Source organism: Oryctolagus cuniculus, chromosome X (genome assembly GCF_964237555.1).
Source record: "Oryctolagus cuniculus chromosome X, mOryCun1.1, whole genome shotgun sequence".
NCBI lineage: Eukaryota > Metazoa > Chordata > Mammalia > Lagomorpha > Leporidae > Oryctolagus > Oryctolagus cuniculus.
Window position 1 is genome coordinate 74,706,344 of NC_091453.1, and position 17,999 is coordinate 74,724,342.

Genomic DNA, 17,999 nt, shown 5'->3' on the forward strand with positions numbered 1-17,999 from the left:
ATTTCTAAATGGTTTACTCCTGGTTTTTGTATTTATCTCTTCACAGACTGGTATTTATATGGTCAGAGTCTAGAAAGACCCAGTTTATAAACTGGCACTTATCCTTAAAAATGCCTATTACTCCCTTGAGACAATTATATAGCAGGATTGATACTAAATAATACTACTGTCTAAGAGGTCTGGAAAGAATGCCAGGAAGGCATGTATGTAAGAATTTTATGATTTCTTTTTATAAAAGATTTATTTATTTATCTGAAAGTCAGAGTTAGAGAGAGTTGGGGAGACAGACCTTCCATCTGCTGGTTTACTCCACAGATGTCCACAATGAAGACAGGAGCCAGGAGCTTCCTCTAGGACTCCCACATAGGTGGCAGGGGTGGAAGCACTTGGACCATCATCTGCTGCCCTTCCCAGGCCATTAGCAGGGAGCTGGATTGGAAGTGGAGCAGCTGGAATGTGAACCGGCACCCATATGGTGCAGGTGCAGGTGGTGGCTTTACCTGCTGTAGCTCCTGTGATCTCTCTCTCTCTCTAAAAGATTTATTAATTTACTTGAGAAGCAGAGTTACAGAGAGAGGGAGAGATGGAAAGAGAGGACTTCCACCTGCTGGTTCACTCCCCAAATGAGCCAAACTGAAGCCAGGAGTAGGAGCTTCTCCTGGGTTTCCTGTGTGGCTATAGGGGCCCAAGGACTTGCGCCTTCCTCTGCTGCTTTCCCAGGAGCATTAGCAGGGAGCTGGATCTGAAGTGGAGCAGCCGGGATACAAACCAGTGCCCATATGGGATGCTAGTGCCACAGGCAGATGCTTAACTTACTATGCCACAGCATCAGCCCCAATTTCTTTCTTTTTAAACAAATATACTTAATTTATTTTCATTTTATTTGAAAAGCATAGAGAAAAGACAGAAAGAGATCTTCCATCTGCTGGTACACTTCCTAACCTAGGGTTGTGCCAGGCTGAAGCCAGGAGCCTGGAATTCCATTTGGGTCTACCTTGTGGGTGGCAGGGATCCAAACACTTGAGCCATCACCTGCTGGCTTCCAGGGTGTGCATTAGCGGGAAGTAGGTCAGAAGCAGTGGCAGGACTCAAGCTTAGGCACTGATATGGTATGTAGGCATCCTAACTGGCATCTTACATACTGTGCCAAATGCCTGCCCCTAGAATTTTATAATTTCTTAAATCTTTGCAGTGGGTGCATTATTTTTGTAATTCTGCTTCCTTATAGTGATTAGCTGTTATGAAATAGGAATGAGTTAGAAGTAATGCTTCAAAGTCATGGGATTTGAATCTCAACTTCTTTACTGTATGACTTTAGGCATGTTCCTTGATAAGGAAACATTAATGATGTCATAATTTGAGGGTACAAATAAAGAAACACATACAGTACTTATTTTTTTTAAAGGGATAGAAATATTTTTTTACAGACAGGTGTTTTCTACAGTAAAATAAAATTTGGCATTAAGATTATTTTCCCCCCAGAATCCTCTTATTTCAGGTATATAAACTTCATACATTTCATAAATACAACTTTAGGAACATAGTGATTCTTCCTAGTACTTAAATTTTGATCATCATATTATCATAATAGGTAATGATAATTGAATATTGACTGTGTTCTAGGCAAGTGCTTTCTATTTGCTAGCTCAGCTAATCTCCTGTAACTCTAAAGGAAGCTGCTTTTATTATGCCTGTTTTGTAGATGAGACTTGGTGAGATCAAGTAACTTGCTCAAGATCAGACAACTACTAAGTGGCAGATTAGGCAGGATATGAACCTTGGGAGTCTGGTTCCACAACACATGTTCTTAACCAGGTGGTAAAGTTCTCAACGAATATGTTTTAAATGAATGAAAAGTACTTGGTATATAGCAGGTACACTTGCATAGGCTTTCAAAAAGTTATTTTTACCATTTATTCCATGAAAGAAATAAGGAAATAAGTCACTGAGACAGGAAGGGAATCATGAAAGTATTTTGGGGTTGGCACTGTGGCATAGCAGGTAGAGCCACTGCCTGCAGTGCCAGCATCCCATGTTCAAGTCCCACTGCTCCATTTCTGATCCAGCTCTCTGCCTTTCAAATAAATAAATAAATCTTTTTATAAAAAAGAAAGTATTTTAAGAAAGATCAACAGCATCAAATCAACAAATGCTCAAATGCTGGAGATAGGTTAAGGAGAATGAGTTCAAAAACAGGTATTAACTATGAGAAGTAGGGAGTTATGATGGGTAATTTCATGTGCTAAGTTGGCTAGGCTATTGTACCTAGTTATTTAACCAAACACCTAATTATTGATGTTAAAGTATTTCACAGATGTAGTAAACATCTACTACCAGTTGACTTTAAGAGATCACTCTTAATGGTGTGGGTGGATCTCATCCAATCAGTTGAAGGCCTTAAGAACAAAAACTGACCACGGCTCACTAGGCTAATGCTCCGCCTGTGGCGCCGGCACCCCGGGTTCTAGTCCCAGTCGAGGTGCCGGATTCTGTCCCGGTTGCTCCTCTTCCAGTCCAGCTCTCTGCTGTGGCCCGGGAGTGCAGTGGAGGATGGCCCAAGTCCTTGGGCCCTGCACCTGCATGGGAGACCAGGAGGAAGCACCTGGCTCCTGACTTCGGATCGGCGCAGCGTGCCGGCCACAACGCGCTGGCCGTAGCGGCCACTTTGGGGGTGAACCAACGGAAAAAAGGAAGACCTTTCTCTCTGTCTCTTTCTCTCTCACTAACTCTGCCTGTCAAAAAAAAAAAAAAAAAAAAAAACCAACTGAGTTTTCTCAAAGAAATTCTGCCTTAAGACTGCAGCATCAACTCTTGCTGAGTTTCCAGCCTGCTGGCCTGTCCTACAGACTTCAGAGTTGCCTGCCCCATAACTACAAGGGCCAGTTCCCTAAGAAAAATCTCTTTAGGGGCTGGCGTTGTGGTGTAGTAGGTTAAGTCTCTGCTTGCAGTACAGGCATCCCATTTGGGCACTGGTTCAAGTCCTGGCTGCTCCTCTTCTAACCCAGCTCTCTGCTAATGGCCTGGGAAAGCAGTGGAAGATGACTCAAGTCCTAGGGCCCCTGCAGTTGCATGGGAGATCCCGAAGAGTCTCCTGACTCCTGGCTTCAGATAAGCTCAGCTCTGGCTGTTGCAGTCATTTGAGGAGTGAACCAATGGATGGAAGACCTTTCTCTCTGTTTCCCCTTCTCTGTCTGTGACTATACCTCTCAAACAAATAAATATAAAAGAAATTAAAAAAAATCTCTTTAGGGTACAACAATAAATACGAGAGGCTAGAGAGAGTACAGGGCAGGAGGATAGCGGCTGGTTGGAAAATGGATACAGTTCAGAGGAATGTGATCTAGTGTTCTGTGGCATAGTAGGTGACTATAATTCACAATAATTTATTAAATTTATTATATGTTTTATAAAGAAAAGTGTTCAAAGGCTCCCAACACAAAGAAATGATAGTGTTTAAGGAGAAATGGTAATTACTATGATTTGATCATTACATATTATATATACTGAATTATCACACTGTACCTTGTAAATATGTACAGCCATGTGTCAATTAATTTTTAAAATTAAGAATAAAATTATTTATATACATAAATATGTTTCTCTGGAGAATCCTGAACTGATGAATGGTCAAGGAAGATTTAATCTCTTCCAGTTAGTGTTACATTTCAGAAAAAAAAAATTGGGTTTCTTTAAGAAAGTGTGAGGTTCTGACTTACTTGTTTTGTATTCTTATTCCAGATGAATATTATTATCAGATAAAGGATACTTCATATTTCAATCTCTGACAACTCAAGGGGCAAAGATGGGGAAGAAGTACAAAGACACAATTAGGATTCAGTTTAAAATCCAGACTATCAGGTTGGGCCAGTGTTGTGGCAAAGCGGGTAAAGCCACCGCCTACAGTGTCAGCATCCCATATGGGCACCAGTTCAAGTCCTGGCTGCTCCACTTCTGATCCAGCTCTCTGCTATGGCCTGAGAAAGCAGTAGAAGATCGCCCTAGTCCTTGGGCCCCTGTACCCACATGGGAGACTTGGAAGAAGCTCCTGGCTATGGGCTTCATAATGGCCCAGCTCCGGCCATTGTTGCAGCCATTTGGGGAGTGAACCAGCAGATGGAAGACCTCTCGTTCTGTCTCTGCCTCTCTGTAACTCTTTCAAATAAATAAATATTTAAAAAAAATCCAGACTATCAGGTGAGACCCAAATAGAGCTATTATGACAAATGGGTTATGAAAAACATCTAGAACATCTAAAAAGGCATAACAGGAGCAGTAATTCATAAATGGAGTGATTCAAAGCTCAGGGAAAGCCTGACTCACCAATACCAACACTATCTTTATGATATGTAAGGTTCTTCTGAAAGTTAAAATATATGGGCACCATTGGTCTCTCCAATATTATTTCATTAACTCAGTTCATTTTTCTGAGTGCTTCATGCTTGAAATACCTTATATAAAATTTAAAGTATTTCTTCAAATTTTCATAAAGCTGCCATGATATCTGATGCTTCTGGAATAATTTTGCTTAAGAAAAAAATTATAAAATGAACTGTTAAGACATATGAACATGCAAATACTTGACAGTGTGACAATCATACAAATAAAACATTTGTTATTATTACAAAGAATTAATGCACAATAAAGTAAGAAGTTCTTACTTTAGACCATGAAAGATCAAGGAGATCAGCAGTATGTCCTTTGTATTTGCAAAATGGTCGTTGCCTAAAGGGTGCATTTTTATCATCAGTGTCTTCCTCAGTTCCACTGCATACCTGTGTAGACATAAAGATCAACTTTAAAACTGAGATGCAAAACTAGTAAAACAAAAGCTTTATACTTTTACCATACCAACTATTCTTTAATCAGTTTGCATAATGCCTGACTGAAATCTTAAGCTACAAAAAGTAAACTCCCCTTTAGGCTGATGCTACTTAACACATCTTTTCATCTCTTTGTCCTAACAAACCAGAACCATACCTGAAGATACTGTGCCATTACAATCTTTTCTCTCTCTAACAGAGCCCCCACTTGTTCTCTTCTAAGTATCTGTTCCTTCAGGAGAGGTAGGGGCCAGAACTAGAGTGAATCATGATGGGTGTAAGCTAATTAAGATTAGCTCATTCGATATCCCAGTGATGACTGGTTCAGGCATGGGCATGTGCTACAATTTGTGTCAATTAGAGATGAGGGAAAGAAAAGTTCATGAGGGTGGAGAACATAAGAGAAGATTTCCAGAGAGATTTCCTCACTCTTAAAAAGGAGCCATCAGGGGACAGTGCTGTGGCTCAGTGGGTTAAAGCCCCGGCAGAGGGTGCCAGCATCCCATATGGGCACCAGTTAGAATCCCGGCTGCTCCACTTCCGATCCAGCTCCCAGCTGATAGCCTGGGACAGCAGTAGAAGATGGCCCAAGTCCTTGGGCCCCTGCACCCATGTGGGAGACCTTGTAGAAGCTCCTGGCTCCTGGCTTCGGATTGGTGCAGCTCCAGCCGTTGCAGCCATCTGGGGAGTGAACCAGCAGATGGAAGACTTTCTCTCTCTGCCTGCCTCTGCTTAATAAAATAAATAAATCCTTAATAAAAAAAAAAAGGAGCCAGTAGATGGAAGATCTCTCTGTCTTTCCCTCTCTGTCACTCTGCCTTTCAAGTCAATCTTTTAATCTTTTAAAATAAAGAAGGCTGGGGGCTGGCGTCATGGCTCACTTGGTTAATCCTCCGCCTATAGCGCCAGCATCCCATGTGGGTGCCGGTTTCTAGTCTCAGTTGCCCCTCTTTCAGTCCAGCTCTCTGCTGTGGCCCAGGGATGCAGTGGAGGATGGCCCAAGTGCTCGGGTCCCTGCACCCACATGGGAGACCAGGAGGAAGCACCTGGCTCCTGGCTTCGGATCGGCGCAGCTCCGGCCATAGCGGCCATTTGGGGGTGAACCAATGGAAGGAAGACCCTTCTCTCTGTCTCTCTCTCTCACTAACTAACTCTGCCTGTCAAATGAAAAAAAAAAAAAGAAAAAAAGAAGGCTGGGAGCTGGTGATGTGGCACAGAGGGTTAAGCCATGGCCTGAAGTACTGGCATCCCATATGGGCGCCAGTTTCAGTCCCAGCTGTTCCACTTCTGATCCAGCTTACTGCTAAGGCACCTAGAAAAGTAGCGGAGGATGTCCCAAGTCCTTGGGCCCCTGAACACACATAGGAGATCAGGAAGAAGCTCCTGGCTCCTGGTTTTGGCCTGGGCCATTCCTGGTCATTCTGTCCACTTGTGGAGTGAAGCAGCAGATGGAAGATCTCTCTGTCTCTCCTTCTCTCTGTAACTGACTTTCAAATAAATAAATAAATCCTTAAAAAAAAGAAGGCCACTAAAGGGAACAATTTTGTCTGAATATGACAACTAATACTATAGCATCCATCTTAGGATCATGAGGGGAACAGGCCCAAGAAAATAAACAACAGAGTACAAACCAGGAAGATTGTAGGATTCTGGGTCCCTGTTGACACTACTGAACCACTGAATTAACCAACCCTGCAACTGTCTTACCTCCAGACTTGCTTCCTCATTGTTAAAGCCATTTTTTAAAATTGTGTTTCTGCTATTTGAAGTCAAAAGCATCCCGAAGAGGTAGGTAGAAAATAATGTGTGCCATGCATTTAGTTACAACATGCTTAGCTGTTATCTGAATGAATTCTAAGAACTCTTTGTGGTAGGTATTAACATTATGAAGATGAAGAAATCATGATGCTTACAGAGGTTACATATTGAAGATGATATAGCTAATTGTTAAGTCCAGAGTTTATCCCTCAAATGTTTTAGAGGATGTACAATAAAAAAAATATGAACTGCCAGCTAAGACTTGCATATTTAGGGAAGGATACATAGGATGGTGAGGGTGAAGACAAAGAGATATACTAGGGGTTTAGGATAGAAATGAACTTTGAGATCATAATTAAACCTCAAATTTGTGGCTTAAAAATTCAGACAATTTAAGGCAATGGAGAGCCAACACATGTTTCCGAAAAGGAAAAAAGAAAATAACATAGTCTGACTAGTGCTTTAGAATGAGAACTCTGGATAAGAATGTGAAAATATTGTTTGGAGAGAGAGAATAGAGGCAGGAAGAATAGTCAGTAAGTTTAAGAAAGAATAATGAGGGCTATAACTAAGATGGTGGCCATGGGGATAAGATCAAAAAGTATCACTATAATTTGTCTATAATCTTCAGTTTATAAAAACATCTTTATGTCAACTGTGGAGGTAGACAAGCAATGCAGACACCCAGATGTTTTGCCAAGCACTCTTAATCCTAGATGACTGATTATACTTCTTTCCCTAATTTTGCTGCCAGACTAGTGAGCACTGCAGGGAGATATAAAACTAAATAGGTTTGTCTCACTACGTAAAAGTCAACTTTTATGTATAATAATTTATTTTTTATTAACTCCTCAGGGCATTTCCTCTGGCAGTGATTCCAGGCCTCCTTTCCTTTAAACATCCATTTTCTTCTTCTGTAATCTACCTTCTTTCAAAATATTTAAATAAATGATTTTTTAACATAAAGTAATATGTGATCTGTATAGAGAATTCAGAAAATATGTGAAAGTAAAAAACTAAAATCACTAATAATCTGCTAACATTTTGATCACTGATTTTTAATTTTTATTTTTTTTATTTTTTTATTTTTTTGACAGGCAGAGTGGACAGTGAGAGAGAGAGACAGAGAGAAAGGTCTTCCTTTGCCGTTGGTTCACGCTCCAATGGCCGCCGCGGCCGGCGTGCTGCGGCCGGCGCACCGCGCTGATCCGATGGCAGGAGCCAGGAGCCAGGTGCTTTTCCTGGTCTCCCATGGGGTGCAGGGCCCAAGCACCTGGGCCATCCTCCACTGCACTCCCTGGCCACAGCAGAGGGCTGGCCTGGAAGAGGGGCAACCGGGACAGAATCCGGCGCCCCGACCGGGACTAGAACCCCGTGTGCCGGCGCCGCTAGGCGGAGGATTAGCCTAGTGAGCCGCGGCGCCGGCCCGATTTTTAATTTTTAAAAAACATAACTGCAATCAAACTGTACACACAATTAACTATCTTCCTTTTTATTGCACCATGAATGTTTTCTGTATTTCACACTTTGACAGCATTTATTGGCTGCATAATATGGATGTACTATAATGGAATCATTCTCCACTTTTTGGTCACTTATACATTTCCGATTTTGTTGCTATAAGAAATAGCAATTCAGGGGCTGGCGCTGTGGTTTAGCGGGTAAAGCCGCCACCTGCAGTGCTGGCATCCCTTATGGGCACGGGGTTTGAATCTCAGATACTCCACTTCCGATCCCGCTCTCTGCTATGGCCTAGGAAAGCAGTGGAAGATGGCCCAAGTGCTTGGGCCCCTGCACTCATGTGGGAGACCCGGAAAAAGCTCCTGGCTCCTGGCTTTGGATCTGCGCAGCTCCAGCCATTGCGGACAACTGGGGACTGAACTAGCAGAAAGAAGACCTCTCTCTCTCTGTGCCTCTGCCTCTCTATTTTTCAAATAAATAAATAAATAAATAAATCTTTTTAAATAAAGAAATAGCAATTCAGTGAATATCCTAGAACATGGATCTTTACCCATATTTGACTATTTCTTTTTTTTTAAGATCTTAATTATTTATTTTAAAGGCAGAGTTAGAGAGAGAAATAAAGATAAAGCTAGATCTTCCATTCGATGGTTCACGCCTCAAATGACTGCAATGGCCAGGATTGGGCCAGGCCAAAGCCAGGAGCTTTTTTCGGGTCTCTCAAGTGCAGGCAGGGGACCAAGGACTTGGACCCTACTCTGCTGCTTTCATAGGCACATTAGCAGGGAGCTGGATTGGTGGTCGAGCAGCAGAGACTCAAATTGGCACCCATATGGGATGCCAGCACTGCAGATGGTGGCTTAAAACACTGCGCCACAATGCCAGCCCCTGGCTATTTCTTTATATAAGGTGTATTACTGGGTTAAAAGGTTTAAACCTAACACTTTAATAGTTTCTTCCATTTGTTTAATGAAAGTAGATAAATTCATTAAAGAAAATTTTAGAAATACCAAAAAATATACAGAATCAAATAAATGACTTAAAATCCTATTACCTATAGATGTTATTAATAATTAAGTTTATTTCCTTTAAGTCTTTTACCTATAACTATTTACAGATATTTTTAGAAGTTGATATAATATGGCATTCAATTTTCCATTCTGCTTTTTTAATTTTATATTTTATTGCAAACATTTTTTATATCATTAAACATTCTTTGAGAACAACTTAAGGACTGCATAGTATTCTACTGCATGAATTATTTCATAATTTTTATTTTCAAACTGTTAGAAATCTAAACTCTTCAAATTTTAGCTATTATGAGAACCATAAGATGAAAATCTTTTTTACTGATATCTTTGGATATACCTAATTATTTCCTTATAATTAAAAGCAGAATTACAAGTAAAATGTTATGTCTTTTCTTTCTCCAGCAGGGTTGGGGGGAGGATGATGGGAGATACAGAGGTGAAGAGATAGAGAGAGAGAAATTTTCAAGATTATCTGTAATATATATATTACTGACAGTTCAATATATGTAAAAGTAGATAGAGCAGTATTAATGACTCCCATATCATAATATAATGAACCTATGCAACTATTACCTGTCTTATGAAAGATCAACATTTCATTCATCAAGTTTGATCAATCCCATTGGTTTGTTTTTGTTGAACCACTTAAAGATCTAGAAATTAATGATTTTTACCTTTTTTTAAGATTTTATTTTTTTATTTGAGAGGTACAGTTACAGACAAAGAAAAGGAGAGACAGAAAGGTCTTCTTCACTCCCCAAATGGCCACAACAGCCGAAGCTAAGCCCATGTGAAGCCACAAGCCAGAGGCTTCTTCTGGGTCTCCCACGTGGGTGCAGGGGCCTAAGCACTTGGGCCATCTTCCACTGCTTTCCCAGGCCAGAAGCAGAGAGCTGGATGGGAAGAGGAGCAGCTAGGACACAAACCAGTGCCCATATGGGATGCTGGTGCCACAGAGGGGAGGCTTAGCCTACTATACTATAGAGCTGGCCCCATGATTTTATCTTTAAATACTTCTACATGTACCTCCAACTGAAAGTTCTTTTTAAAACATAACCAGCAAGTTATCACACTTAAAAATATGATTTGTATCATTTTAAATATCCAATCCATACTGAACATCCTAATTATCTTAAAATGGCATTTTTTAAAAAAGATTTATTTATTTGAAAGTCAGAGTTACACAGAGAGATGGAGAGGGAGAGGAAGAAGGAGAGAGAGGGAAAGAGAAAGAGATCTACCATCTGCTGGTTTATGCCTCAGATGGTTGCAATGGCTGGGAGTGGGCCAGGCCAAAGCCAGAAGCCAGGAGACTCTTCTGGATCTCCCACGTGGGTTCAGGGGCCCAAGCACTTGGGCCATCTTCTGCTGATTTTCCCAGGTCATTAGGAGAGAGCTGGATCTGAAGTGGAGCAGTTGGGAAGTGAATGGAGCCCATGTGAGATGCCAGCATTGCAGGTGGTGGCTTTACCTGCTATACCACAACACTGGTCCCATTAAAACAACATTTTAAAGGTGGATTGCTATGAAAAACCCTAAGGCTTCTGATATTTATTAGCTCTTAACTATAAACCAGGTACTGTGTTGGTTATTTGAGATATCAAAATGAATGACATATTATTCTCCTATAGTCTATTCTCAGTATAGAAGCCAGAATGAACCTTTTAAGATGTCAATATTGTGTCATTCTCTGAAAACCCTCCACTGGCTTCCATCTTTATCAGAGAAAAAAATCAGTCTTTGCACTGGCCAACACATTCTGATCCCCTTCTCCCCCTTTCATGCCTCTGACTTCATTTTCTGCTCTCTGTTTTGCTCACTGGCTCCATCTACCCAGATCTTGCTGCTGGTTCTTGAACATACCAGAACTCCTTTCTTAGAGCAGTTTCTCTTGCCATTTCCTTCTACCTGGAATGTTCTCTTTCAGATATCCACATGATTACTTCACATTTCCTTCAGATTTTGCTCATATGACCACCTCTCAGAGAAGCTTTACATATTCCCCTTACTTACCTCCTGCCACACTACATCACACCATCTGCTTTCCTTTTATTTTTCTTTTAAAGATTTATTTTACTTATTTGAAAGGCAGAGAGAGAGAGAGAGAGAGAGAGAGAGAGAGAGAGAGAAACAGAACTTCCATCTGCTTATTCACTCTGCAAATGGCCACAATGGCTGGGGCTGGGTCAGGCCAAAGCCAGGAGCTCCATTTGAGTCTCGTGTGGATGGTAGGGACTCAAGCATTTGGGCCATCTTCCATTGCTTTCCCAGGCACGTTAGCAGAGAGTTGGATCAGAAATGGAGCAACTGGGGCTCAAACTGGCACTGTGATATGGGATGCCAGCATCGTGAGTGGCAGTTTAACCCACTGTGCCACAATGTTGGCTCCTCTGGTTTTTTTTTTCTCCATGAAACTTATTACCTTTGGATATCCACATGTAAAAAATAAAACAGGACATACACACAAACCAACTAAAATGGATTAAAAATTTAAGTGTAAATCCTGTAGCATAAAACTCCTTGGGGAAAAAGCTTGACAATGATTTCTTTGATTTGAAGCCAAAAACACAGGCAGCAAAAGCAAAAATATACAAGTGGTATTTCATCAAACTAAAACATTTCTGCATAACAAAGGAAATAACCAACAAAACGAAAAGGCAGCCTATGGAATAAGAGAAAATAAAATAATTGTAAACCCAATATTTGATAAAGGACTAATATCTGAAATTTATAAAGAACTGCAACAAACAAAAACAAAAATAAACTAAATAACACAATTTAAAAATGGGCAAAGGAACTAAACAGACATTTCTCAAAAGAAAACACACAGATGACCAACAGGTATTTGTAATGGTCCTTTTAACATCACTAATCATCCATGTGATTTGATTTTCATCAATGGCAATCAAAACCACATCATATATATCACATCACACCTGTCAGGATGACTATTATAAAAAAATCTGCAATGAAAGATAACAACTGTTGGTATGGATGTGGAGAAAAGGGAACCCTTGTACATTGTGAATGGGAATGTAAACTGGTACAGACACTATGTAAAGCAGTATGGTGGTTCCTCAAAAAATAAAAATTTGAAGTACCATATGACCCAGCAATCTCACATCTTAGTATGTATCCAAATGAAATGAAATCAGGGTCTCAAAAGAGATATCTGAACTCTCATAGTCACTGCAGCATTAGTCACGACAGCCAAAAACATGTAAGTAATCTAAATATTCATTAATGGATTAAAAATAGAGAGAAAATGTTAGCTCCAGAGTTACCATGATTTGACTTACAATATGTCAACTTTAAGACAGTACAGGCCGGCGCCATTGTTCACTAGGCTAATCCTCCACCTTGTGGCGCCAGCACACCAGGTTCTAGTCCCAGTTGGGGCGCCGGATCCTGTCCCGGTTGCCCCTCTTCCAGGTCAGCTCTCTGCTGTGGCCCGGGAGTGCAGTGGAGGATGGCCCAAGTGCTTGGGCCCTGCACCCCATGGGAGACCAGGAGAAGTACCTGGCTCCTGGCTTTGGATCAGCGCGGTGCGCTGGCCGCAGCGCACCGGCTGCGGCGGCCATTGGAGGGTGAACCAACGGCAAAAAGGAAGACCTTTCTCTCTGTCTCTCTCTCTCACTGTCCACTCTGCCTGTCCAAAAAAAAAAAAAGACAGTACAAAAATGTCTTTTATATTTCAGCAGAAATCATAGTTTGAATATAGATCTTCAGCTTGCCTAGTAACATGTGATGCTAGGCAGCAGGAGCAAGCCACAGCTCCCAGTTAGCCATAGCTCATGAGGGGCAAACAACTACTGCTGTACCCTACTGTTCACTGAATTCAGTAAATGACATGATGGGCATTTGGCCTAGTGGATAAAACGCTAGTTAAGATGCTTGCATCTCACATTGGAGTGCCTGGGTTTAACTCCTGGCTTTGGCTCCTGATTCCAGCTTTCTGCAAAGGCAGACCCTGGGAGGCAGCACTGATGACTCCAGCAGTTAGTTTTCTGCCACTTACCTAGGAGACCTGCATTATGTTTGTAGTTCCCTCCTTCAGCCCCTGGCCATTGTGCGCATTTGGGGCAGTAAACCAGAGAATGGGAGCTCTGGCTCTCAAATAAATTGAAAATTAAAACAAAATTATGTGAGATATTCAACATTTTATCATAAAACAGGCTTTGTGTTAGATTATTTTGCCCACCTGTGGACTAATGTAAGTGTTCTGAGTAGATTTAAGTAGGATAGGCTAAACTACCATGCTCGGTAGGTTAGATACATTAAATGCACTTTTGACATAGGATATTTTCATCAGGTTATAACTCCATTGTAATTTAAGCAGCATTTGTATATACAGTGGAATGTTATTTAGCCTTAAAAAAGGAAATTCAGTAATTTATGATAATATGAACAAACCTGGATATGAAATGAGATAGACATAGGACAAACACTATGTGGTATCATATATATTATGAATCTATTTTAAAACAGTACAACTCATAGAAGCAAAGAGTAGAATGGTGGTTGCCAGGGGTTAGAGTAGGGGCCAATGAGGCAGTGTTAGTCAAAATGTACAAAGTGTCAGTTGCACAAAATGAGTAAGTCCTACAGTTCTACTATGTTCTACGAAGATAGTACCTGAAATTATTAATACTGTATTATATAATTAAAATTTGCTAAGAGAGCTGATTTTATTGAGTGTTCTTATCACCAAAAATAACAAATAAGAGGGTAGGAAAAAATTTTGGAGGTGACAGGTTTATGGGGTTGATAGGTTTATGGCAAGATTATGGTGACAGTTTTCTGGTTGTATACTTATCTCCAAACTCATCAAGTTGTGTACATTAAATATGTATTACTTTTTGTCTGTCAATCATATATCAATAAAGTGCTTTAAAATGTCAACTTCTAATATATTACAAAATGTACTTATTTTATTTCTGTCTTCCTCCACCAGAATGTAAGCTCCATAGCAACAGATATCTTTGTTCACTCTCTATATCTCTAGTTCCCATGGCAGTGTTTAATATATATAGAGGGCACTCATTAAATATTTGTAGACTGAATAAAGCCATAACCCCAAACCTCAAGATGTCAAAAACTAGTGGAGCATAATGATTAACAGCACAAGCTCTAGAGACAAACTAGGGCTGATTTCTAATTCTGATGTTATAGTTTCTGATGTTATATCTACCAATGTGACAACACCTAACATCTCTAAGCCTTCTTTTCTTCATCTGTAAAATGCAGTTACTGATGCACCATTTGATACAATGTTACATAACTACATTTCATAAAAATTATCTATTACTACTTCACAATTAACTTCTGGGGCTAGTGGTGTGGTGTAGTGGATAAAGCTGCTGCCTGCAGTGCCGGCATCCCATATAGGCGCCAGTTCGAGTCCCGGCTGCTCCACTTCCAATCTAGCTCTCTGCTATGGCCTGGGAAAGCAGTGGAAGATGGCCCAAGTCCTTGAGCCCCTGAACCCAAGTAGGAGACCTGGAGAATCTCCTGGCTCCTGCCTTCGGATCAGCATGGCTCCAGCCACTGTGGTCAATTGGGGTGTGAACCAACAGATGGAGGACCTCTCTCCCTCAGCCTCTCCTCTCTCTGTGTAACTCTGATTTTCAAATAAATAAATAAATCAAGAGAGGGAGGAGATATATAGGTTGGCACATGCTCACTCGGACTTACCTCCAATGGTGGAACTAGAAATGTGCCAGGGGATTTCAGCTCAATTTTACCAAGGAGGCAGGTACCAATGCCAGTGCACTTGGTAAAGTGTTAAGTATAAATACACAACCGATCAAAAAGATAGGGTATGTGTCGATGAGATTTAACAAATAAGACCAGTGTAAGCAAATAATGAAGGACAGAATTAAAAGGGAGAGAATGATCCTGTGGGGGAAACAGGACACACAGCAGACTCATAGAATGGCAGCACTCCTGCCTCAGAATCAACCCTTGGGACATTCGGATCTGGTTAAAAGGTCCATGAGAGTCTCACAGGCATGGAAAGCCATGACACGGTGGCAGAAAACAATCTAAGTGAAAGATCCTGGTGAACAAGACCCCAGCAGAAGGATCAGGCCATCAAGGAGAGAGGCGCCTTTCTCTGAAGGGAGGAAGGAACCTCCACTGTGATACGGCCTTGACTAAACAAGTTCAGAGTCAGTGAACTCAAGGGCTTCCATAGCCTAGACAGCTCATACCAAGAATCTAGGGTGATTGCTGACATCATAAATAAGAGTGCCAATTGTTAAATCAACAACGGGAGTCATTGGGTACATGCTCCCCACGTAGGATCTCTGTCCTTAATGTGTTCTACTATGAAACTTAAAAACAACACTACTAGTCGAACAATACCCTATACCTTGTGCGGTTGTGTGAGTGCAGCCTGTTGAAATCCTTGCTTAGTACATACTAAGTTGATCTTCAGTATATGAAAGTAATTGAAAATGAAACTTGATGAAGGGAGGGATGGGAGAGGGAGTGGGAGAGGGGAAGACCACAGGAGGGAGGGAGGTTGGGGGGGGGGAGCCACAACAATACAAAAGTTGCACTTTGTAAATTCACATTTATTAAATAAAAAATAACTATATAACAAACAAACAACAACAACAACAAAACAACTTCCTTCTCTCAAGTTCTACATTCTAAAAATCTGCTCTCGAATTTTTTTTTTCTTTTTTGACAGGCAGAGTGGACAGTGAGAGAGCGAGAGAGACAGAGAGAAAGGTCTTCCTTTTGCCGTTGGTTCACCCTCCAATGGCTGCCGCGGCCGGTGCGCTGCAGCCGGCGCAGCGCGCTGATCTAAAGCCAGGAGCCAGGTGCTTCTCCTGGTCTCCCATGCGGGTGCAGGGCCCAAGGACTTGGGCTATCCTCCACTGCACTCCCGGGCCATAGCAGAGAGCTGGCCTGGAAAAGGGGCAACCGGGACAGAATCTGGCGCCCCGACCAGGACTAGAACCCAGTGTGCCGGTGCCGCAAGGCAGAGGATTAGCCTATTGAGCCACGGCGCCGGCCTCAAATTTTTTAAGTAGTCCACTAATCAACCATGCTAAACATAAATGTACCCAAGAAGATAATTAATTTCTTTTTTATTTGTATGTATCTCATAAATATAACATTAGGAACATAGTAATTCTTCCCACCATACGTGCCCTCCCCCCACTCTACCCCACTTTCTCCTCCCTCTCCTGTTCAGTCTAAGAAGAAAAAAGAAATAGAAAGAAAGAAAAAAAAGATTGCAATAAAAAAAACTAAGAGAACTGTTTTTCAACAGTCTAGACAAGGGCTGTTCTATGTTATTGCTTCTTGAAGGTGATTTCTTTTTCCCCTCTTTCCTCTCTCCCCTTCTTTCCTTTTATAAACTTAATTATTTTTAAAGAAGAACCCAAGGGTGATACATCTTTTGTGACCTTTTAGACATAACTATAACTTATGAGATATAATAATATCCTCCATTTAATACACTAAAAGGAAGTGATTCTTGAGAACAAGTTTTACTATTAAGTTGCATGATACAACTCTTTGGGAACAGAGGTCCTGCATGGGAAGTTAGTGCACAGTGACTCTTGTTGTTTAACAAATAATACTGTTACATATGACATCAGTGATCACCCAAGGCTCTTGACATGAGCTGCCTTGGCTATGAAAGCCTTTTGGATCCACTAGCTTGACAAGGCCATAAGCAAAGTGGGAATTCTCTCCCCCCTTCAGAGAAAAGTACATTCTTCTTTGGTAGCTGCTTCTTTCCACTGGGGTCTCACCCACAGGGATCCTTTATGAAGGACATTTTTTTTCCAGAGTGTCTTGGCTTTCCATGCCTGAAGTGCCAACCCCCTGCCCCCCCCGCCCCAGGCTTTTCAGCCAGACTGGAATGCAATGCCTTAAAGGCTGATTCTAGGTTGGAGTGTTAAAGTGATTGTCATTCTATGAGTCTGCTGTATGGACTGCTTCCCATGTTGGAGACTTCACTCCTTTTTAATTCTATTATTGTTTCCAAACACTTAGTCCTATATATATAATCACTTTTACACTGGATCCTATCTATATGGTCATTTTACCACTTATTCCTATCCATTTAATCTTTAAAACACAAGCTGCTATTTTTATCAGGTAGCTTAAGGGATTTTGGGGTTCTATGTTAGTTGTTAAGCTGTACCCTTAGAAGTAAGTCCACAGGAATGTATGTAGGACTATACTGCTTTGCAGTTGCGAACTTCATTTCACAGTTACAACTTTAGGATCTTGGTTATTCTTCCCACTGTTCCCATACTCCCACCCGCACTCCCACCACCTTTCCTCCTCCTTTTCTTATTCTTACTCTTATTCTTTACTAAGATCTATTTTCAATTAACTTTATACATATGTGATTAACTCTATGTTAAGTATAGCATTCAATGAATCATATGAAAGAGAAAAAGATAAGGAAAATATTATGAAGGAAAATATAAACAAAAATATAGAATAAAAAACTGTTCCTCAACAATCAAGAGAAGGGCTGTTCAAAATCATTGCTTCTCAAAGTGTCAATTTCATTTCTACATGCTGTTTTTTAGGTGCTCTATTAGTTATCACAGGTCATGGAGATCATATAAAATTTGTCTCTTTGCGACTGGGAAAAGCATTAATTTCTAGGTAAAAAGTATACTCACCACTTCTAATGTCAAAAAATTTACGCTTATTAAAATAGAGAATATTCACATTTGCAATTTGACCCAATCACAGATTCTTAGAAACAATGGGTCTAATAGTTTATGCTAAGGCCAAATGTAAAAAAAAATCCCCATCTTAAAAGTCTTCAGCATAATGGAGCAAACTAAGCATGTACCTACCTATTCTGTTCTTTCTTACATTTATTGAGCTATTCTTGGACAGAAACAGCATAATACCCAGAATTTTAGGTGTGGCATTACCAATGTGT

General features: G+C 40.8%; 1 protein-coding gene across 1 annotated transcript in view; it reads right to left on the reverse strand.

Moving 5' to 3' along the window:
- WDR44 (WD repeat domain 44) overlaps window positions 1-17,999 on the reverse strand; it is a 97,830-nt gene that overhangs the window by 16,201 nt on the left and 63,630 nt on the right. The window contains exon 13 of the mRNA XM_002720254.5: window positions 4,659-4,772. Within this exon, the coding sequence (XP_002720300.1) occupies window positions 4,659-4,772 (114 nt within the window). The remainder of the gene's footprint in view (window positions 1-4,658; window positions 4,773-17,999) is intronic.